The sequence below is a fragment of the Euwallacea fornicatus genome, chromosome 29 (genome assembly GCF_040115645.1).
Source record: "Euwallacea fornicatus isolate EFF26 chromosome 29, ASM4011564v1, whole genome shotgun sequence".
NCBI lineage: Eukaryota > Metazoa > Arthropoda > Insecta > Coleoptera > Curculionidae > Euwallacea > Euwallacea fornicatus.
Genome location: NC_089569.1, coordinates 184,523 through 209,825, shown reverse-complemented (window position 1 = coordinate 209,825; position 25,303 = coordinate 184,523). Strand labels below are relative to the sequence as shown.

At 32.5% G+C, this 25,303-nt stretch overlaps 1 protein-coding gene across 9 annotated transcripts; it reads right to left on the bottom strand.

The window, feature by feature from the left end:
- Window positions 1-568: 568 nt before the first annotated feature.
- dsh (Segment polarity protein dishevelled) lies at window positions 569-25,083 on the bottom strand. 9 transcript variants are annotated; one of them, XR_010733513.1, is made up of 13 exons: window positions 24,771-25,082; window positions 23,088-23,157; window positions 22,687-22,880; window positions 21,490-21,652; window positions 21,197-21,366; window positions 21,003-21,143; window positions 20,853-20,947; window positions 20,666-20,797; window positions 20,261-20,526; window positions 19,407-19,614; window positions 8,868-9,056; window positions 5,496-5,565; window positions 569-5,391 (listed from the first exon to the last, which is right to left on the bottom strand). XR_010733513.1 is itself a non-coding variant. In XM_066297736.1 (12 exons), the coding sequence occupies exons 1-12, from the start codon at window positions 24,929-24,931 to the stop codon at window positions 5,351-5,353; spliced, it is 1,830 nt and encodes a 609-aa protein (XP_066153833.1). In that variant the 5' UTR covers window positions 24,932-25,082; the 3' UTR covers window positions 569-5,350. The 9 variants fall into 9 exon arrangements, 7 of the variants coding, with proteins under 7 accessions (XP_066153833.1, XP_066153831.1, XP_066153832.1 ...); XR_010733514.1 differs by having other exon boundaries at window positions 569-5,386; XM_066297736.1 differs by lacking the exon at window positions 5,496-5,565.
- Between the last annotated feature and the right edge of the window lie 220 nt (window positions 25,084-25,303).

The window sequence follows — 25,303 nt, the reverse complement described above, 5'->3', positions numbered from 1 at the left end:
CGACTTAACTAATTCCTTTTTTTGCTTGCTTCTATATCTGATTCGCTTACGAATTGATTCCCGTTTAACGGGTTGCCATAGGTCTATTACATGCTATCATCATGAAAGTGAGAAGAAAAGTGACGGTCAGAGTGATACTTTTCTCAAACCCGACGGTATATCAAAAATTTGCCAAACATGCCCTGAGCTATCATAATCCTCTGTATGCTACTATACCAAAATATGAATTCACAATTTTTTTTCTTCGAAAGGTTATACCGAGGAAATTTTATGAAATAGAGCCGTTTTATCCAACCTAGAGGAGTTTTCTTGCGCAACATACGGAACTATAAATGGTCATTTATTGTAGACCAAGGATACACCTATCAGGTTTTTCCCTTATTAAAATGTCCTTATTTTCGGATATATATATGTAAATTGAAATCGTCAGTGTTTAGGGGTTGTTGCACCAATTATACTCGACGTAAGTTTACTCTATAAACTCGGTTTATTGTCAAAAATTATATGACAAATCTGGTCAATAAACTGAGTTTGAACGTACATTTTTGTCAAGTCTAATAAAACGATATTCTCAGTTAAGTCGACATTTAACTTATATTTTGAGTACTTTCTGTATAATAACATAAACGAATTACTTTCAGTCACACATTTTTTGGTTACATTGAATCCCTGTATTTTCCTCGAAACAGCACACTACTGAAGAAATTGCACCACCTGAGATGGTTGAGAACATTACATTCGTTATTAATATTCCGTGGGTGATCCACATCTTCTGTACGTACATAGTCACATGTCAGTTATTATTGCAGATCGAGATTTGACATGTAGGACATTAATACGACAAAATGGAGCCAAGGTCCTGTTAACGTCAAATGTCGTTTTACGATTAGTCGCAATAGAGAAGTACGCAAAAAATTAAATTCTAACTTAAGTTTTAACAAGCATGATTAGATCTGTCACAGTAAAAATTTGTCTGAAATTACCTTTTGAAAAACTTATTTGGTCTTGGACTTTTTAAGTATGGCAATAAAAGTTTTTCTTTTACCCCTGTATACGAATCGAATATCGAAAAGTTGACTACGACTCCCCAATTCGTGGATGCGCAACAAACCCACATTTATTGTACCATGACAGGCCTGCTTTTGGCAAATTTAAATCATTTAGTATGTTGGCGATGATGGCCAACATTGAAAACGAAACAAAATGTAACAGAGTAATATTCTAGAGAGCAAAAGATTGCTTTAACAGTGTCAATTATTTATAATTATCTCATTAAATAAATTCAAGGAAAAAAGGAGAATCCTACTTACGTAAAAATCGATTTTCCAAATATTTTGAGAACTATTTTGAATTTCTCAAATTTCAAAACGACATTTTGTTAAGCTCTTAAATATCCAACTTTGGCCTAAATTAACCGATCCTGAAACATTTCAAATACCGCATATCCAAATGCCGAAACTCGAAAAATTGTCATTTTGTACACACTTGACATCTGATATCAACATGTTACATACACGAGTATGTTTTATTGACGTTGTAACTTTCAAATTTGTATCTTAAATAACGACTGAGATCGAGCTATGCACAGGTTGACGCAACTAAGACGAATTTCATCGTGACTAGGAAAAAGCAACTAACAGATGAAATCCGACCGCGCATTCTCGGGTCCGATTTCCCCTAAGAGGCGACGCATGAGAAATAACATATTATTCGTTAAATTGGGAAGAGACCGCCTTGAGGGCAGTTTGTCTTTAACTCACTGCTACAGATGAGAAAAATATATTTTCAACTCATTTCTCAAAAAACTTATACTATTCGAATCAGCTAAAAGAGATCTATCGATTGAATTGGTAATACGTAGGATGTGCCATTAAAAAATACAACTTTATATCAGAACTGGAAAAGCGCTCTCGATAGAAAAAGTTCAAGCGCGCTACTGGATTGTAGCTTAAAATCTCTAAAATGCTGCAATTTTTGAACTTTTATCTCTTATAATTTCCGGGATATGGCGCAATATCCAAATGAAAGATTTTTCAGAAACTCACTGTATATCGAAAACTAATTAACCGTAAAACAAGCACACTTTAAAATTTCACATGGAAATCGGATTACTGAATGTGCAGTCGTATTTTATCTGCCTACTACCATTTTGTCTATACCTCATAAAAACCATCGTAAAAGCGCCACCCTGTACATTCAATTTTTGACATTTATCAACGCTCATTTGCATTTATTTTTGTAATGTGCTGAGTAACGTGTTCAAAAAGTTTATGTTTTAAGGGAGAATTTAAAATATTGAAGTGCTCTCACGAAGATACTAAGACTATTACCACATCATCGTCTCCGATATTCTGGTTTGACCATTTTGCGTTTGGATAGGTACTATTCATGCATTAATAAATCTGTAAGTACTTGTACATTCACAGTTTAGAACATGTGTGTCGCAGTCGCAAAACAAAATTACCCTGTTCTTATAGCGTTTTATGTATCTCTACTAATTCTAATAAATGCTTTAAATAATACATACATTATGTTTTAACAGAGTAATTCATTCGAAAAAATTTCATGGTAATGCTTGACACAAGAGTAGTGATCCTTCGAGAGAATAGAGACATCGAACGTATTACCCTGTATTTCCATTACATTTAATAATATAGAGGGTGGTCCTTACCCAATGGACCAATCTTCGTCCACATATTTTTACTAAATGTTACGATTCGGCTAACTTTGTGGTAGACAAAAGGTAGCAGTTGTCGACATTTAAGATATCAAAGTTTCAGTAATTTCTGCCAATTCGGCCTATAGCCCTAACACTTTTTGGGCGGCGTCTGACCCCATGGAAACTATTGCCACGTCGATTCTAATAATTACTTTATCCATCCAGGCAGTCAGAGCTATAAGCAAAATAAAAAAAAAACAATTACAAATTTGATGCCCGGTTTATCGAAAACCGTAGACGATAACAAAAATGTAGTCAAATCGTAATACTTGTTGGAAAGAATATGTCGATATATTTTGACCCATTAGGTAGGCACCACTCTGTATAACTCTAACTAATTAATTTTAAAAATTGCAACTAAGAATCGATATCACAAAATAATAATATTAATGGCGAAATAACATGAGACATAATTTGTATTAGGTCCAGCTCTCCAATAAATGATAGTTGTAAATATATTGAGTCCAAGATAAAGATGCCCTGACAGATATTGACAACAATACTATAATGTGGAGAGTAGATCAGTATTACACAATCAAATTACACCATCTCATAGAGCGGCAAAAGTGCCCAACTATGTCGTGTAAAGTGCATGTTTAAGTTGGACACATTGTATATTCACGACAATTTTACCATTTTCTCATTTTGAAAAATTTCTCATTAACGTCACAGATGCCAAGTCCTAGCTTTAGTTAATTCTGTTGACATGTTTAACATAATTGACCTATACGCTAAGCAATATGAATAACGAAATGAGAAATCTGACATTCTATAGTTCGTTTCCTTTATAGGTAACCTGTGTATAATAATAAAAACTAAGAAATACCAAATTTCTTTCGGTGAAGTCCAGGGTGTTTCATCCAAATGATGACCCATTTTTTATTTCTCATTTTAGAGCAAAATGTTAAATACAAAAATTTTAGCTATTTATATGAAGATTTACAGAAATATAATTTTATTTATATAGTATGCCCGATAAATTCGAGGTAGATCACAATTTTTTTTAATGAAGCACCCTATAGTTCAGTTTAGGTTAAACGTCGCAAATAAATAACGCATACACCGCCATATTATTAAGAACCAAAATTTTTGCCCTCTCTAACCAAATGAGTGGATGAAAATGTGGAGTGTATAGTTAAATTACCAATTTATATAACGGCTGCAGCTTTTATGATTAACATTTTGCTTTAAATTATGCAATAAAAAAAAACAAATGGGTTATAACCATGCTTTGATGAAACACCGTGTGCTCTAAAAAAAACTAGCTGCCTCATATTTTTGAACATAAATCAAAAAAGGCCGAATGTTAAGATTTTAAACTCAAAAAAGCGCCTAATATATTGGCAGTGATATTAAAATATCTTAAATTTACGTTATACTTAGCAACTTTACACGGCCGATCATGGGTAAATAACGTACAGGGTTGAAATTTGTAAACCCATACCCAGTCGAGGGTTATATTCAACCAAAGTTAATTATTTGCGTATTGGCCGTGTAAAGTTTAAAATTTTTCGTTACACCACTGCTTATTTAAAAAAAGATTTGCTAAATCATACCAATACACCATCGGCCTTAGGGTTTAGGTGGGAGCCGTGTTCATGAAGAAATTCAATAGTAGTGTTAAAATATAAACACGTCACAGTGTGAAATTCGCTACATATAATGTAGAATCCGGCAATTTCTCTCTATACTATAACGGAAAATATATATACAGGGTGTTTCATGATGGTATGTCAAAAAGCCAGTGATAAAACTTTTTTTTTAGTTTTTTTTTATAAACCCGTTCTGGCATTAAATATGTTTATGAAAATTGAAGAATGTAAAGTAAGTGTGGAGACGCATTTTTTAACGAAATAACAGTATTTTTAATTTCACCAGTGGCGTCTCCATTGATGCAACCCTGACAACTTTTAAACTGGAAGCATGAATCGCCAGTGGTTTGAAAAAAAAAAAACATTTTTTGAAGGCTCGATATTTCTATGGAAAAAGGGGCCAAGACTATTCATAACGTTAACCGTTTTCGTTAAGAAAATTAAAACGATCGCATAATTATCATTCGTTTAATACAATAAAAAAAAACACCAGGTATTTTTCGAAGAGCACGCGATAATATATATTTTTTAAATTATCACTCTATCTTTCGGAAAGAATGGGAAAACGGACCCATGTTTATATAAACTTCTTTTCTTAAAATCATCCACAGATTCGCCCCCTCAATATTTGACATACTATTATGAAACATTCTGCAGTACGAAACAGCTCTTAATTTCACCGTTCGTCATCATATTTATTTTGAGATATATAAAATGTAAACAACAATATGGTGTAACGAAATAAAAATAAAAAATAATTTTAAAAAAACCATAGAGAATATCCTATGGCACGTAATGAAAAAAAAACGTTGTTACAAAAGCCTATTAAACTAGACAGCAATAAATTACGTTATAAAATACTAATCTAATTCTTGTTTCACTTAATTCTAGTTCAGTTTCGTTCCTAAACTACCGTGAAATACCTGTACATTTAACGATTAAAATATATACTTAAGCCTTAAATTATCTTCAAAATTGATTTTATTTTCGGTATACTTGCAGTCAATCGTTAGTTATAGTTTCTTCCGTTAAGATTTCTTTACGTTTGAGTAAACTGGTAACTCACGAGCCCCATCTGATCTAAAAAAAATGCTTTGTTAAAGAACGTTACTATCAATGTACAACGATTCGCGCATGCGTCAATTAATATCTAAAATATCAAAAACTAAATACGCTAAACTTACCTTAAGGGTAAAAATTTCGCATTTGCAAAATATAGTGTGAGGAGAAAATGCGCTTAGAGGTAACTTAAAACTGCAATAAAATAACAAATTAGTGAACAAATCAAACAGAAACGATGATTAATTTAAACAACTCAAAAGTGCAGGTTTGTAAACAAAAAAGTAATTGTGCACACAAAAAAATATCAGCGACTTTCAGAAAAAACACAAATTTTCTACATTTGTTTAAAACAAAAAAACTGAAGCTGAAGATAACTTGCAGGCATTTCACATGCCAAAAAGCAACAACAAAAAAAAAGGAAAAATGTCCCCGACAAATGAAACTAAAGAGCATAAAGATAAACAATTTATTATTTATAAAAATAAAACATGCATCATGCTGAAGTTTCTACTTTAATACCGTATCTTTTTATATAAAGGGTGGTCGGTCAGTACGTTTAAGTTGAATTTTTCAATTATTACACGAGTTAGAAATTAATACAAAAGCTGCAGAGACTGGCTACAAGCACACAATAAATTTATTGGTAAGTATACGAGGCCGGTCAGAAAGTAGCCATCCTGTTTACTTACTAATAATTTTATTTCGTGTCTTTAGCCACTACAACTTTTTTATTATAATATATATCGTTACGAGTCCGAAAAATAATATTTTTCCATTTGTGAACGACATTAGGTTAAGCCAAACATACACATAAATACAGAACCATATAATTTTTCATTATAAAACTCTAAAAATGATAAGCGACATTTCGAATTGAGTTATTTGAAAAGACCCAAATTATTCTGCTGTTCCGATTTATCCTGCGGTTTACATTTATAGCAGAAATCGACTCTACTTATGTGGGACACACTATATAAAGCACAAAGTTTCATTATCTATTTTCTCAACTGAATAAACGGCAATATTGTTCAAGCAATGGTGTACCAGCTTTTCTTTTTCGCATACAAATCGCTGGTACTCGAAGACTGACTTAAAAATGATGAGAAAACTGTAATGTGACATACTGGTGTGACACCGAGGAAAATAGCGATGAAGGTTGCTGTAGTCTATAAAGTGGATATTTTCCGACCGCTCCGGGAAATGTATATTTTCAATACAGTTAACTAATTACGAAATGCTTATTTTGAGTCTCGTATAATTAAAAACGTTTCTTTCTAGTTCCTATAATAATCAAAAAATTTTACTGAAACGTACTGTTAAACCACCCTGTATGTATATATTTGCCTATGACATAGAAATAGGATAATATAAATGTCTTATTAGTTTTTAAAATAATAATAGATAATAATATACAAATTTTTTTCGATGTATTTATTAAAATGTATGTGAAAATCGACATTATTACTTTTAATGTCACGCTATTATACAAGGTGTTCTCTAAACATGCAACATACATTTAAGGAGATATTCCTTAGGTCAATTTCTTAAATGCAGGGTGTTGGAAAAAAAACTCTGATGTCTTCGAACGATTTCGTCAGTCACCTGGAAGAAGATTGTATACGAGTAGTCTAGTTGGTGGTAATTATTTAGAACAATTTTTATAATTTGGAGACATTAGGTCTATTATTTTTTCAATTGTTTGAATTACATTTTTATTATCAAGAGATCTGCAAGAGATTTTAATTTCAATGTCGAAAACGAAGGGCAATATGGAAAAATTCAAGGGAAAAACTACATTTTCCATGAGATTAATTGATATAGATATGTAAGTTTCAAGAAATACTGCGTGTGAGCAGCGACTGTCTTTTAAAATAAAACTAACTTGTCCTGTAGGCACGCTCTCAATTTTCTGGATGATCTCTGATATGTTCAAAAGACACCCTATAAAAATATAAATAATCAGACACAATTAACTAATCAAATCAGTATAAGTTTTTTCACGTCACATAAAAACGTTTTCTTTTTGAAATTCCACATCGTGAATTTCAGAAATGAAACGGGCCAGAACATAAGTTTAGAAGAACTTTTTTTTTATTTTGACACAAAGAATATCCAATAAATTATACCGCCTGCTTAGGAAATACCCTGTACACTAAAGTTCCGATGGTGATGAATTTAAAATAAATTATACAAAAATTATTCACATAATTATAATCACATTATTTATAGCAATTTTAAAAACTCTTTTACTTATATGTTACTGCACATTTGACAAAATAGGTTCTGAATGTCAAACCTAGCCTAAAAAAATTTTTTCAAAATAACGCAAAGATATATTTCACACTTTACTAACAAATTTAATGAAATTAAGTTAAAAAATGCAAAGAGATAAATTAAAAATTGTGGGTATTATTCAGTATCGAACAAGTTCGCAATTTTGAATTTCTTTGAACCTCCCGTCATTCTACAAATAGAAAATAGTGATACCGCTCAAATCCTCAGATGCAAGTAAACCCTTTACAAGTAGTTTGGCCCTTGCTCCTAAATATTTAGGGTATTAGAAATTTAAATAACTATTACAGGTTTGGAGAAATTAGTCTGTTTATAACCTAATAATTATTCAGTACTAAAATCTACATAGGTACCACGAAGGGCTCCAATATTAGATTAAAAGTATTACGAAAACTTTCTCTAATCGTGGGTCTGCAAAACTACATACTCAGTTTAAAGGTGTCATGGTTTTGAAAAATCCATCTTTTCTTCCGTAACTATTACAGGCTTTCAGCCTTTCATTTTCCAAATTGTCACCAGGAGGTTTCTTTTTGGAGCTTACATAATTACATTAGTCAAATCAACATATACATATGCGAAAATTTTGCCAAAGTATTTTGAGGAATCGAATGCCCTAAAATCTTTTAAAATCTGAAAATTTAACACCCTCGATCTCAGTAACGAATCTTTCTCGAACTTACGTTCGCACAGGGTGCTCGGATTGTACGTCCAAAAATAATGCCACTTTGCTATACAAATTGTATTCGAAAAATGCTTTATTGTTGAACTACAGGAAATCAAAGATTCAGATTTTTTCAAAATTTTATTCCACCGCTGCCTCAATTTTTGAGATGTCGCACCGAAATTTTCACGTACACTACATGTTTCGGGGTCAAGGTCAGGTTTTCACCCCAAATTTCTTTGGACAATTTGTGGTTTTCTATTAACACAGGTTTCTTTCTTACTCGTAAACTTTGGATTGGTACGTTAGATTTCGATGACGAAGATGTTTAATACGTACTCCTATTATGATCAAAGTGCAGTCAAAAAATTGTAAAACCAGCGAACCTAAAACTCAAAATTATATGCATGGCCTCACAATCAACCTTACATAAAGCAGGGCTAAAACACCCAAAAAATAGCGTCAAACGACTACGTCTACATCACATCGACAAACATCTCACACGGGTTTCCCATAGCTATTTTAAAAGACTGTCTACTACCGGCTATATCTTTTCCGCCCGCCGCAACTTGGGTTCCGCTACTCCGCTCCGAACCGTTGCTGCTGCCGTTCCCGTTCCCTCCCCCTTGAACTTGGACCGATCTTGGTCCCAGTGAAGTAAGATCGGAGTCGCTAGCGCTGCTATGACCGCCCACATTGTCTTTTAAGGGGTCCGAGTTCGAACTGCCACCTGGAACAATGGTAAACTTAAATAGATATGGTAGCTATTGAATTTAATGTTAAATTGGAACATCGGACATTTATAAGAAATTTAGACATTACAACATTGTCTCATCCTGATTACCTCGAAATTAAATGAGGTGCGCATATGTGAACTGAAATAGTTAGCTAACTCAAATCGGCCAGTGATAGTGCCTGATCAACTTGCTTGAACATACGTACGGCGTAGTAACTATCTAACATGCTATAAGGGCAATTTTTTTGGCAGATTTTCAGCTGGAAATTTTTCGAGTATGCTTTTTCAAAAAATAATTGTTATATGGTCGATTAGATCACAGCACTAATTTATTCAAATATGACGTTAGTCATGGTATGTAAAAGGCTCAATATATGATATCCTTATTGTCATTGTTGTAGTTACGAATTAATAACTGAAGCGCATGTCTTAAATCTGGAACAAGTATGTTTCAGTTCCATACATATAGTCAGCACTACTATAGAATAGGAAATAAACATTAAAAGGATGTGCATATTAGGCTCCCTCATTGTGTGATCGTACACAAAGATCCATTGATCCAACTATATCCTATGGGAGAAATTGCAGATATTTTAAAACACCGCGTGTTTGCGAAACCAGGCAGCAATGACTGTTTTTTCACAGCTTTCGTTTCATAAAAAATCGAGCTCAGAATGGTAAAAACTTTATATCTTTAAATGCAATAAGGGTTCGGTGAACAGCAGATTTCCTGTTGAGACATGTAATATAAAGTTTCAGAGAGCTCGTCCACGCGGAATTATGGTTACGAGATGAGTCATTTCTTAGAGAACCAAGGGATGTTCCTCATGTAAAAAAAGGAAAACAAAATAATGTGCTAACTGATTTCTAGTAATTCTTATCGATGAAATAATTTCCAACTTTCACAATTAGATATTCGAGATTCTTGGTATAATATTGAAAAATGTACGAAATTCAGATGTAAAATGTTTTATGCTTCTAAACCAAAGTTATTTATGACACAAGTCCAATAGGTACCTTGTTATACGAGTTTTTTACGAGCGATGCGGCATGAAGAAAACGTCAACGAGCACTTTAACAACATCTGATGGACGTGTATTACATATTATTTTATTTCATACTATTACTTAATTTAAAAACGATTTACGTTTTGAATTAAAAAAAAAAGTTTCTTAAAAATATGGATAACGGAAGATTTACCTACATGCATTGGTCGCTTTGCTTCTGCTAATGTATAATATATTTAATTCGCTTTACATCGGCACATTCACAAGAAATGTTGCAATGTTTGAAGTCATATTTAGGTTCAAGCGACTGCCCATTATGGTCACAGCACGAGAAGAATGTTCAAGTAAGAGAACAGTTGTGAAAACAACTGAAATTTTTCAAACTATACATCCGCAATTACTCCGGGCAGGTAACCTAGTGACATTCTAACATTACTACATTACGCACTATAACGTTAGACCTCACAAATCGCTTGAAATAAACTTAGATAACGCACCACCCGAGCAAAAGCTTACTGGAATGTACGAGTCGGTTCAAGCTAATGCTTAAGACCCGACTCACTACCTGTCCGCCAACGCTATATAAAATAATGACATCAATTATTACAAACAAAATCGAACAACATTTAGAGGAAAACAGCGTTCAGACCGAAGAAATATTTTACAATCGCGGTGCATATAAGATTTTTTCTAATAGCAAATTTATTCAAGTTGCACCAAACTTAACGAAATTGACTACAAATTAAATCTTAAAAACAAAGAAAACCTGTCTAGAATCGCAACATCGGGGGTGACGTTTTCTTTAACATTAACTTCGATGGCAGCAATAAATAGAAGAACAATATAACTATAGATCATATTAACTTACTAGGTAGATATTGAGCCATATACGTGCCATAGTTAACCTGTTACCCGACTGTTAAAAAAAAAAAATAAGAAAACGTACTTTACAGTCATTCAACGCATCCAATAATGGTGTCTTTCAAAGGTGCTAGTGCGAAAACTTTTGATTTAACCAAAGTTAATATTATAGATTCTTTGGTCCTGCGCTGTACCTTTGTTGATAGCAATCTAACGTTCATATCATTTAACGTGGTGGGACATGGCTGGTAATGGAAATTTACCTCTTCGAAGGTTATAATTTTGAGCCCGGTGGTACCAAACCTCTGTCAAATTAGCAAACTCGTAAATTTTTACTTTTACAAACGAGTGCTTATTCTGTTTTTTTTTTTTAATATTTTTCGCTCTGCTTTTTCTGCTACTATAAGGGAAAATCCTTCTCGATCTTGCGCACTTATTTCACACGCAGGTGGTGCATGTAACGTTTGAGTGAACGATCTCCAGTGTATTTATGAAACTGATTATTGCATATGTTTATACCCACCGTAACACTGGTAAATTTTCCTCTTAGATTAGAGCCTATTCGACCAGAGCTTTTCGACTTATATAGTGTGAACACCACTTACCGTAATGGATCATATTAAATCAGCTTTCCCTCCCTCGCCTTAAATTAAATAAAATAAATGAACAAGGCATCCATGAGAAGGCAAGTTTAAGCAAGCTAAATTTAGTAATTCATGCATCTGTATGTTTAAACCGCTTCTCCTGCGTCATTATTCAATAATCTGCTGATAAGGGCGAGTTCTTTTTCTAGAAAAATCATGATTTATCGAAAATGATTACCATCTACAATACCTGAATTATACTACAAAAAGTTGATCATGCGTTTCACTAGTTTAGAGATTGTCTGGCAATGAAATTGCTTGTATTTCTTCCTTTCGAAGTTATTTAGTCACATTTTATACAAAAGATGTTGAAATTGTCAATGAAAACCAGACCATATCTAATTTGTAAAAATTATTTATTGGTGTTAAAATTGGTATTGTTGAGGTCAATTCATAACGAGCAGCTGCTTTTAATGATTACACATTGACATCATCCAATGATATCGGACGATTTTACAAAATTTTAACAAATTCATTACACCATAATAAAACCAGCTTGATAAATACATGTATACGTTGGAAAATATGAATTTATAATTCAGGTACTAATCTGGGAAAAAATATTTTAGCCAGCTACGCAACCAATTTTCAATGGTACAAATTATGGTCGATCTTCACGCAGTTTTCCCTATTTTTAAAATGATTTTCTGAAAACTTTAAATACACTTAACCAAAATCGGAAATACAAATTTTTCGTAATCCCACTTGTGGAATCGACTGTTATTGTCTTAAAGAGTATAAGTATATTTGATAGTAAAGAGAAAGTGTTTAATGCAAGTTCGTCCAAGCTCCCACTAAAGGGTGAATGTTATTCTCAGTTAGGTTTAACCCAGAATGGTGTGTAATTTTATCGTAACGACGCCTACTGGTATCTAAGGTATTATTTCGAAAAATTAAAGCAAAATATACCTAAAACTGCACTTACTTGTCACTTAACGCAAATGAAACGTATTAAAAGAATAAAATGCATACAAAAAACACAATAAAAAAAGGAATTTTATTTACAACATGAACAAAACCATTGGTATTAAAATAAAATAACGCATGCAAAATAGATATCTTACCTTAAAGGAAGGTCACTAAAACTTAGAATTAAAATAAAATAAAATGTTAGAGACAATGGCACACGGGAATGTTAAATATGAACACTTTGTTTAAAACAGGAACTACAAATTACTAAAATATTCTGTAATGCGTATACAGGGTGGTCCACCTTCTTGTAGCAGAATTTCGATTACACCTCCTATGATGAACAATAATACCAGTTCGCTATAAAAACTACAAGTAGACTCCGAAAAAACTTCATTACCAGCACACATGATATCAAACTTTACACACATTACCCTTCTAATATATACGATTACAATTTACAAACTGTAATTAAAATGTATAAGGTGGTTCACTTTCAGTGATCAAAGCCCTTTCTGCTCATTTAGACTTTTCCGTAGTACACCCCTGATAATCCATATCATTAAATTTTATTTATTGTTATATTTAAAAATGTTTTCCTCTCCTGCATATTTCGTATCTAGCATTGTTATAGAATTATTTGTATAACTGATTCAATGCATGCCATTTCTGGACTAATATGACTCAGATTCCGTCTTTTGTTTATTTGAGTCAAGTACGAATACTGAAGAAATATTTTGTTTTGCAGCATTTGCTTACGACAAACTAAATAAACATTCGTTTTCTTACGGTTACTTCCAGAAATATATATAAAAATTAAGTTGCACATATTTGCCTTAATTTAATCGATTCTGGACATTCGATAATGCTCATACATTTGAACGAATTATTAATGAATCTAAATAGCACATCCCCATTACTAATGCAATTCTCATCTACAGTTTTAATAACATTACTTTAGTTACAAATCAACCAAATAAACTGAACCAAAAAGTTAGTAGCAGTTTTAAATTCTGCTACTAAGCCACTCATCGGATAAAGCCTCGTGAGAGGAGTCTCGAATTTAGCGCTGTGTCGCGTTGCAAGCGCCCATTCATTTTAGCAATTTTAATTTGTACCGTAAGCTGATAAATATTCTATTCAATGAATGTGCTCATGTTAAAATTTCACGAGGGTCTCTGGTTGATATTATTACGGAAAAAGATACAGTGGCAGCAAAAAGTATTTGTACACCACTGTTTTCTTTATTTTAAAATTAAAGCGACAGAAATTTGGTATTAACAAGTGATATAAGTATACAAAATATACTAATAAACCATATTATCTTTATCAAAGAGACTTTTATATACATTGTAGTTTCTCAAAAAAATAAAATTCATTAGAAACGCTTAGAAAAAAGTATTTGTACATTTATTGGTCTGAACTGTTGTTATTAATTAGTTTATTTAGACGATTTCTTCCCTTCATCAATATCGTAAACATATTTTTTGCCATTTCAGCAAGTTTAGACTGCTTCTGTTTGCAACATGTTGACAACAAAGATAAGTGTCAATACAAGGTCGAATGCGGTTTTGCTACAAAACGTTAAAAAAATCTTGTCGCGAAATTGCCATCTACCTCGGAAAGCCTTACATTATTTTACTATCAGATACATCATCAAAAGGGATGAGGAACGAAGTAGAGCAGAAAATAAAATTCACAAAGAACATCCATGTAAACTCAATACGCGAATGTAGCGAATAATAAAAAAAGCTCTTGAAGATCCTACAATAAGCGCATCAACCCTAGTTGTTATGACTCGTTCATACATTCGCATCACAATCAAGAATATTTTATCTTGTATAAGTTATTTCACCTATCCGGGGATACACTGTAGATGAAATAAGCAATGGAAATGGAATGGTATATATCATATATACATATCATAATATATCATCATCAATGATACATCACAAAAATATTTGGGATGAGAATATGGAGCCTAATCGCCAGAATAGCACTATTCCGTGTATTTTCATATCAATTTATAGATAATACTGGTGCAGGTTACCAAGTAATGTGCGTACAAAATTTCAACTTAATATATCAAAAACTGAAGGACAGATAAGATAAAACTTTTAAAAAATGGGCAGATTTATAGCAGTAGCGGGTAATTCAATTATGTTGGTAACGAATGTTTTATGGAATATAGTTTAAGCGGCCAATTAATATTAATATTGAGCATAGAATACATGATTAAAATTCTGCTGCAAAAATATGGATTACCTTGAATGCTTAGTTTAGAGTACTGTGCAAACTACGTACTGTATTAGAAGAAAATTAATTTAACCAGCAAAGATGTTTAACATAAAAGTTAAAATATGATATGGAACAAAAGTAATGCTGATAAAAGGCAGTGTTCTAGAAAGATTTTCTTAAAACTAGTGCTATCCAATTTTTATCAGCATTAGTTAACAAAACTATTAGTGAGTATTAAAATAATATAATGGTTATGCAAAAATAAACTGGTGCAAAGGCCTATATAACAAAAAATATATATAATGCAAACGAAGCAAAAATGGCTTAAGGGGGCTGTATATTAATATATTCGTAGGAGGCAATTGTAGAAATTCTTAATAGGAACTAGCACCAGTTTACTAACAGATAGCTGTTAGTTTAATATAATGGTTAATATTATAGGGTTACATGGCCACAATAAACTTCAGGTCGCAATGGAGGATACAATAGTGTCCCATACAGGGTGTTTATAATGCGTTGCTTTTTTGTTTTTTTTTTTTCAAATGAGATTAGCCAAAATGACATATACAGTGTGTTTTTTTTAACCACAACATAGAATTTGACATGTTACAAATTTTAATTTGATATTAGCCTTTATTCTACCAAAATATACCCGTCGGGACAAACCTCCTGAACTGAATTAAAAACAACAAAATGACCGAGATTAGATACCTGCCTCAGGAAAGTATCTGGGATTAGTCGCCTACGCTATTAGAGTAGAAAATTGAGTCATATCACTCCGAGGGTCACTTTCATGGTACGCACAGTTTTTACCTCTTACCAAAGTTGTTAATAAAAATTTAAAAAAATAATGCTTTTGGTGGCTCAATCGTACTTTGTATGAGTGTGTGATTGCCCTAGCGAAAACGGATAAAATGGTATCACACAGGCGGAAACGAAATACTAAGCGTTCGAAGTGGCGATATAACGATACAACAAAAGGTTGGTCTTAAATTCAGTTAGTAGTACTGTGCAAAAATAAGTAAATTCATATGTTCTTAATCAAAATAAAAAAAAAATGAATAACTTCGCTATGCTTAGGAATGTATGCAAGTTTTTTGACTCAGTTGATTTATTGGCTTAAATTTAATAGTGCAAAATCAACAAGTGCATAGCTGTAACTCTAGCAGAATACACGGAATTAAAATTTTAACATGTCAAATCCTATTTCACACGTTAAAAGGTAACACATACTGTATAAAGAACATTGCATGATCTGCGTTACGACGTGCTGTACAATGCTTTAATGCTGAAGATGCTAATTTTGAACGTTGAAGTAGCTTTGTTGATTCGGCGCTTTAGTTAATAGCAATTTTATAAAATATTGCAAATTATTAAACGTTTTACTTAAATTTTTTAACGCGAAGTCGGTAACTGATAAACTCGCTAAAATAAACGAAATAGGCGAACCTAACGGTATAACAACTAACCTGAATTAACCTGAAACACGTTAATAAATGATCTATTAGGTCATTTGGCTATGGATCATTACAGCAAAAAAAAAACAGGAAACTATGTATATTATTTTGAAATCCCAATCGTTCTTGTTCACCAGACACCCTGTATGTCGAGATACTATCGAAATTCATTATCATTATTTATTCCACATTGTTCAATTCTTCAGATTGGGAGTTTATGCCTTCGTCAATATTAAGAGGATTGAATAAGAAGCACATCTGAAACAAATAGAGTTACCTATTCTGATTTTATTTCTGTACTTCGTTTCTACATACCTAATATTCTACTAGTTTAAAGTGTCGCTTAACGGGCACGTTATAAGCACAGAACACTGGATACCATAGTTCAATATAATATGAAAGAAACATATTTTCGTGCAAGGGAAAAGAACTTTTCTCTCACTATTTCTCAATCAGTAGAGGCTCATATAATGGGTGTAATAACGCAACGAGGTCCCAAAATATGGAAAAAGTTGATTGTCATAAAGATTTTGCATGAAATTAAGATGTGAACGTTAACAGTAGGTACACATCCAGGATCCAATGCTAAACAATTATTTTAACAATAAACATAAAAAAAGCAAAAATGAGTCACGGGAACGCTTAGCGCCGAAAGTTGATGCGGATAGAAAAGAAACACTTTCTATCACGGTGTGTGTTTACAATTGTTTACAACCACATATTCATGAAAATAAGAAAGAAAACATGGAACAATTTTTACAAATTCCGTATATAGATTTATCAATAACCACCCTGTATACAAGCAAAATGGTACGGGTAATAAGGAATTTCCTTAAAAGCTAGAAATTTGGAAAAATGTGTCGAAAACTATGTCGTATTTATATAAAGGGAACTTCACCGCACTGATCTGCAAAGTTACTATTTCTAATTCAAAACGGCCGTCTATTATAGATATGACAGCAATCCGATATACAAGGTACTTAACATTCATATAATCTCCGATTTTAACCTTTTTCGGAATATTCAGTAATCTTTAAAAAACTTCTCTTTCGCATAAAAACGGCAATGATTTCTACTTAAAATTTTTATCGCATTTTGCTCATTTACTCGAATTGATATTTTTTATTAATATAGAAAGTGCTCAAAGAGTACCATCAATAATAACCACTATAAATACAAGGAAAACCGAACTTACAATGTACTTCTTTTAAAATTAGCGATTTCCAACACCTCGATGACGTTATTTCGTAGTAAACTGGAATCATGTCGAATCTCGAATTTATATAGGTTGTTGTAAGTGGTTGACAACTTAATATCTGACGATTTCGACGATCATTATATTCGTCAAGTGTCAAGCGTTGAGCATCAGCTGCCAGTCAGGTGCATCCAGATTTCAGTATACTAGTGTAGCACATTGCTACACCTAGCTCACCGACGTCATTTAATATATATACAATAGCTCTCTCGAATAGTAAATAAGGTACAATATTTATTACGCCTTAAATTTAGCGTTAAAAGAGCTGCTGTTTGAAGTACCTCCTTTTCCCATATAAATAAACGGGTTAAGTTTATTTAAAAAATGGTCAAGTTCCCTATTGCACATAGTAAAAACAATATTTAAAACAAAATATGTGAAAGCTGCGCTTCGAATAGCTGACTGCGTATACATAAAATAGATCTGACACAAGACAATAATAATAACGTGCAAAATGTTTAGTGGTATAACGGACAATGTTTAAAGTTATTAAAAAAAAGTCCACCACCTTGGGCTGGGTTTACAACAGCCTTGTAGACTTTCGCTCCACTAATTGCGCTACAAAGATATTGTTTTATTTATAAAAGAAATTTTCAGGGCTGCCTTATTAGTGTAAAAGTTCACAACACATTTCATCTTGCCCCCTACTTTCAAACTAATATGATGAGCCTGGTAAAAATAGCCTGATTTGATGTATATCTATTTGACACGTAGTATGGAGTGTTCCAAAATACAGCGTTTGGCACGTTAAAAAACGGCACACCAACATAAATCCACCAATACTTCTATACTGAGATATAGAATGTAAAAATTTTAATTTTTGTTTAATTTGAATCCAGATAACTTTTACTATCTTTAAAGTAGTTTAATCTACACCAGATTTACCACCCTACATAGACTTGCAAAAAGATTTCAGGATATCTGGTCGAAATATTTTACCCTAACTTTAAGACATCCTCTACATATAAATATATATATATATATATGGGGCAAAGCATTAAAAAAAAATAATATGCGCCCAGGATTGGCTTTAAACAGTATCTTAAGGAATACATTGAAATTCCTATTTTACGACAAATAGCACAATCAGCCACAATTTTAAGACAACTACTGATCACGTGATAAGCATATGGTAGTAACTGTCAATTTGTCGAAGTCAATCCAGAGTTTTACCAAATGGTGCACAAATAAAAAAAATCCTGCATGTCATAAATTAATTATTTTGTATATATAGATAACGTAAAAAAAACATGTTACGTAGTCTTTAACACATTTCTAATATAATTCGACTTACGTTGATTATCTCAACTTACTGATTTGTCAAATCCGACCGTTGATGCTATCCATTATTTATATAGAAAAAATATATATACATTCGATGGCGAGCTGAGATTTTAAATAACTTGAAATAACATATACGAGGTGTTATTTTTGGTCTACCCACTATTGTTATATATGGTGTTATGAAATTAGTTAAGAGATTTGTAAAATGCGAAAAAAGATGCCATTTTATATATAAACCTATGTATATAAAAATGCATAGGTTTCTACATAGATAATTTGAAAAAACACTTATGACACAAAATATGTAAAAACGGCATTTAATAACACTGGTTAGAGAATAAAGATATTTCAAAAAACAAAAAAAATTATGTCCATATTTGAAAAGAGTTAATATTCGTAAGTTATAGAATCAATGCTGATTTCGCAACAGTCTAAGTGTATCTTCAGTGATCACTAAAAATGACTACTTTTATCTCATTTAACCGTCCTCGATATTAAATCTTATGTTACCAAATAACAATATGGTAAACGCGGCAACTTTTTTCTATTTAGCAGCAAGAACAACAATGGGCATGCCTAAAAAAACTTCGTATAAACATATAAATATTATAAATATTTAGCGACACCCTAAACGAAGATAAAAAAAGTTTTGATCTCTTCTACCACCGAAAAATATAGAACAAACTTACCGCTGCCACTAAGAACGCTCTCCTCTTTATTGTAACCATAGACGGTGTTTTCACTATAGAATGGCATGGGCATATACTCCAGAGGGTTGTAGGTGCCACTGTACGGCATATAATTTGGGACGTTAGGCAATGGGCCGACACTGTCTGTGTCCCCTTGAAGTTTTAGATTACTCATGGCCGAACAAAGATCGCCGAAAATGTAATAACACTGAAATTCCCAAAAATATGAATAATTATTCAGACTGCGGTACAAATAAACATCTGACCAAATGAAACAGATCAGTGATGTCAAAATAGAATAGCTTGACAACACACCAAAAAAGTTTCAATTTAGATATCAATAAGTGCATTCTGTTACGAGAAATTATTGAGCTCATGGTCACTAAATATCTTTATAGCTTAATTAACTTAAAATACTTATCACCTACCTATACTCGGGAAATTAATTTAACTTTTGCCAAGAAAGTTTCGAAATATGTCCCTTTTTATCTTGACACCCGGACAAATACGACATCAGATATTAACAAAAAACCTTTATACAGGGCGTTATACAAACCACTTCACAGCAACTGATGATTTTCATATGTCAAATTTTCAGATATTTTCTAGTTGTAGTTTTTGCTATAACTAAAAGATGCAAGAGCATTGCAACATGCGGTATATTCGCTAAAATTATTAAATACCGCGTGTCTTATAGAATGTATTTCCAAAGGATTCCATTAAACACCAAAAAAACTTTTTGTTGCCTTGTTGTCAAAACATTCTATTTTGAAATTAAAATAAAAACAAGCTCGAACGGTCTGTTTCATTTGCCCTCAGTTTAGAAAATGTATGAATAACATTTTGACTAATACCTGTTCAGAAAAAGTTATCTTATTCACAGTGTGTCGGATAAAACCGGCTTTCAGCAAATTCGAAGCATATTTTCGAGCGTCTCTCCTCTCTTGGAAACCTTCCACATGTGTCAGCAACCAATCGATCATGTCTGTTCCAATAAAGGCATTGGGGATGGTAATTTTCAGCCACATTCGATCCCTAATCTCCAACCCGCTATCTGGGCGTTGCATAGCTTGTACTATTTCCGACATTGGCGAGTTTATGGTCAGCGGCTCGGCTAAATCTGCAAGAAACTATATAGTTACTTTCTAACTCAATTATATATTTTTTTTTAAGCCGGCAACAAAACAAATAGAAATGATAAGATGAAAAACATAAATACATATGTGCTGAACCAACGCCACGCAGTGCCAAATACCTACCAGAACCTAGGAGACACTCACGTTCATTGGCTGGGATTGTGCTTGCAATTGAAGCGCTTGAAACTGTGGAACTGCTTGGCGGCCTGGCCACAGGATCACCCCTTACAGCTGCCGTATGAGCCACCCAAGCCCCTGTAAAACCACAAATAAATCACACCGTTATAACACTTGTGTTTTCAAAACATACCGGGATCTATGGGTCTCACCGGCTCAGTTCTGGGTATGGTGAAGTATCCTTTGGGGTTTGGATCCCAACACTTTGCCACCACGAGCTTTATGGGTCTAAATATAATATAATATAACCACTTAGCTTTGATTCAAAATGGTTTACATTTACATTGGGACATACCCTGGTTTTTGAACCACTTCCCTCAACACTTTAACAGCCTCGTCATTAGACATGTTTTCAAAATTAACATCATTTACCTGGAGAATCATATCCCCAGGCTCTATTCTGCCATCTAATGCTACTGCTCCCCTAAAATAAAAATAATTTTTTTTCATAATACTGGATGATCTGCAGAAACTTACCCCTTCATTATAGACCCTACATAAATACCTCCGTCACCACCTTTATTACTTTGTCCTACTATAGATATGCCAAGAAAGTTCACAGTGTCCATATTAAGTGTTACGGTGATTATGTTGAGCGACATTGTAGAGTCTGTTATGCTTGAGTAAGAACTTGTTCGAGACATAGCCTGAAAGTAAATATGTACAATAATCTTTATCAATCAATCACACAAGTATTAAAAATGCTGAGAAAAGATAGATTAAATATCCATCCCTCAAATTATCGTTTCATAATTTTCAGTCGATTGTACCTGTAGTCGTTGCTTTCGTCGTCTTTGAGGCCTTTTACGACCAGCAACTTGAAGGCGGCTGACACTCGAACATTCCGAAAGAGCAGTATGCCTTCCGGTTGTTTCAGATTGGAAGCTTGTAGTTTCAATATCTGAACTCACTATGGAAGCAGTCTCATATACCCTAGTTGTAAACATTAGTATCACGTTTCAGAAAAATCATATCAAAATCAATCATAAGAAAACAGGGTATGGACAAAATGGGCTGCAAGCTCTACAGCATACCGTTACCATTTATTTAATGTTTTTTTTTTATCATAAAATCAAAATTACATTTTTATAATAATTTTTATTTCAATATGCTGAAATCGCAAATGTACCAATTTGACATTGTCAAATATTCCTTGAGACATATGTTTGAGCATCTTCAAGCTGCGCCCCGGATTTGTGGAATTACCGAAACCATTGTTGTTACTGGCCTCATATGTTAACTGAGTTATGAATACAAGTACCTGTTTTCAAGAAGTAGAAGTAGAATGCAAATTATTGCAATGTGAATTTAAGACATGCAGTTGCATTTCCAATGGTAACTAAAGGTCGGTTTGAATTGACCGCGTGTTATTATTTACACGACATTTTGTCGGTATTTATAATTACATATTCTTGCCAAGTATTTTCTTTTACTTTATAGATAAAGACTTCGCAACTTGTATAAAGTGATTTCTAAATCAATATAACAGTGTTATGCGCATTAGTATTTCGAAATGATCATGGAACTTTGTATCCTTATAGTAATTACTGGTGTTTCAAATACGCTGAAATAAAGTAATTGTAAGCCTGTTAAAGCGTCTCAAATCAAATTTCATACACTAAATGCCCTCAGCAAATGTTACAAAAATAAATAATATTGAGTCATCTAAGTTCATGAATGGAGGAGATATGGGTATTAATTAATAATTCAAGAAAACACATATACCCATTATTAAAAAAATTAGTAACATGTGATGGAGGATTCAATTATTAACCCCAAGTGGCGTATCTCTCATGCACTTGCCATAAACGTAATTTTTGCGATTTATTGCCTTTGAGTTATTTGCATTTGGACTGTGAAATTCAATCAGATATATGACACATATAAAATAAATCCATAAATATCACAGAAATTTGGATTGAAATGGTTTGAAAGACGCTGGTTAACAAAAATAAGTGTATATTTACCTTGGAAGATGGCCATTAATTCTAGATGAGTACTTATGATGTCTTCTACCCTGCCTGGAGCTTATAATAGATTCTGTATCAGTGCAAACTGACTCTGGAGCTTGAGGAGGTAACCGTGGTTCCCCTGCATGGGAAACACTATCTGTGCACTGAGAACCACCATCAGATTGATTTGAACCATCTGCTGATACCAACTGTAAATATTCAAGTTTATTGCTGATTAATTATTTCACTAACCTATAATAAATTCCAGTAACTTAAACAACAGTTGCAATATCATAGTCATTTGAACCAATAATTCAGAAATTCTCCTCCAAAATAGATATAAAATACCCTTAATTTGAATTTGTCTTAAATTATAAATAATAATATAAAGTAACTAATTTCATATAGGTATTTACCCAACTAACAACTCTGCCATTGAAACAAGGAAGATGGGCAGTATCTTCTATGATTTCTTCTTTGACAACACTGAAACAAATATTAGAATGTTTAATCATCCCATAAATAGCCAAAATACAAATAGACAGTTTTAAACATAATTGAGAAGCCTTTATAGTTGCTTGGTAATACATTAATTATTACTTATTAGGTAGTGATTTTTAGTAACAGAATTATAAGTTAAATGCCTATATAGGGTAATCCCAAATGATCCACATAAAACTATACCATAGGATGATTCGATATTATTTCTTTTGTGGTGATTGTATTTAAGCAAAATGTTGTATTGTGATGTTTTTAGGGGCAATAAATCGAATTCCATTTGAATGTTTGATGTACATTATGATTCAAATTTGGAAAATTTTAGGGTTTTTTCAGAATTGGGAAGAGATATTAAAAAACAAATATGTGTCCTCGACTCAACTTTAAAGCAACAAATTATTGGTGTAACCTGCATTCCCCCCTCACTTTTCATTCTCCTGCTGCAAAGAATTTTTCAAAATTTGACATTCATGTCAGCTTCTATAGACTGGCAATGTAATGTTGAATTCAAAAGTAGTTGATATTTTCTTAATGCCCCATTTTAATGCTTAATATTGAAATATAAAAAAAGTACAAAAGTCTTATACATATAAGTGTGCCTTGTGATTGTGTCTATCATTGCCAACTCTAGAATGGTGAGTTATAAAATCACTTACATAAAGATATGTTACCATTTTATACTATATTTAATGCAATATAAATAGTGTCACCCAAATTTTTTTGATATCTGAGATTTTAGGATAAATATAAAATTGCTACCGAAATTATAATTCAAAAATATTTTTAAAACTATTAGTATACCAGCTGATTTTTCCATGACAGTTTATTGCAATATGCAATATCAAATATGCATGATTTATATGGCAAATTTAGTAATTTATTGAGTCAATTTTTTGCTATCTAGGCCTAAGAACTGAATAGATAAATTCTGACAAATATTTTTTCCACCTATCATAATTGATACATATGTTACATTTGTCTTGCTCATACTATTCCCACAAAATTGCCAGACTATTTTATAAATAGCAGTTGGGATACTATTACACTTAAGTGAAAGACCCAAAATATAAATATTTACTGCAAAAAATTTGAGATGATTAGGGATGATCACAAATTCTCTTCAAAAAGTATAATAAACCAAAGGAGTAATTTATAAGATATTTAAGCAAAATGGATTCAGACCACAACTACATCTGTCAAATATTACTGGCAGTGAACACATCAGTCCAGATATGATTTTGCAATGTAAATAAATCCAGCTTAAGCTGCACAAAGACCTGCATATGTTTTATTGTTGTTATTGTTGTCATTATTACTATTATTATTAATATTGATATTAAACCAACCTGGAATGTGGCAACACTTGGCTAAAATGTCTTACTTTGCATTGACTTTAATAGATCTTTGGTCTATTATGAATAGGAATACTTAATGCAGGTATATCAGTGAAAAGTAATGATTGTTTACATCTAAATACTCAATGGAATCTGGAGTAGAAGTAGAAACAGCAGAATATTTAAATTATCTCATATCTTTCAATACACGTTCAGCGTTTACGGAACACAGAAAAACATTTTTTAAAGTTTACATGAGATATTTACCCAAAATCATCGTCCATTGACTTGAAGAAAAACTTATAATTAGGCCTATTGAGCACATTTTTAAAGTCTGCCAAAGTCACTTTATCCGGCGATATGGGAATTTTCACTAAATAAGGAGTTTCCTCATCATCAATGTGATAAATAACTTTCGTTTCTTCCATTTTCCAAGCTTAAAACATAGAAATATTCATCACTTTGACAAGAACAATACACTTTCCCATAACATGGCGGCCATTTTACTAAAAATTTCCTCTCCTTTTCTTTTCTCTTCTCTTCACTTCACCACCGCCTCCGCCATTCACAAAATAAAACTTTATCACAGTGTTGCCAACTGATCATTTAACGTGTAACTTGAAACTGAATTGGAAATCTCGAATCGATGTCGATTGTCATTTTATTAGGTTTTTAAAATTTTTACTATTAAAATACAAATTCGGTAGAGATTTTTGCAAAGATCTTTATTAACTGTTTTATGTAAAAATCTAGAAATATCTTCGTTGAATCTTGGAGGACGTTAATTAATCAGTGTGGAG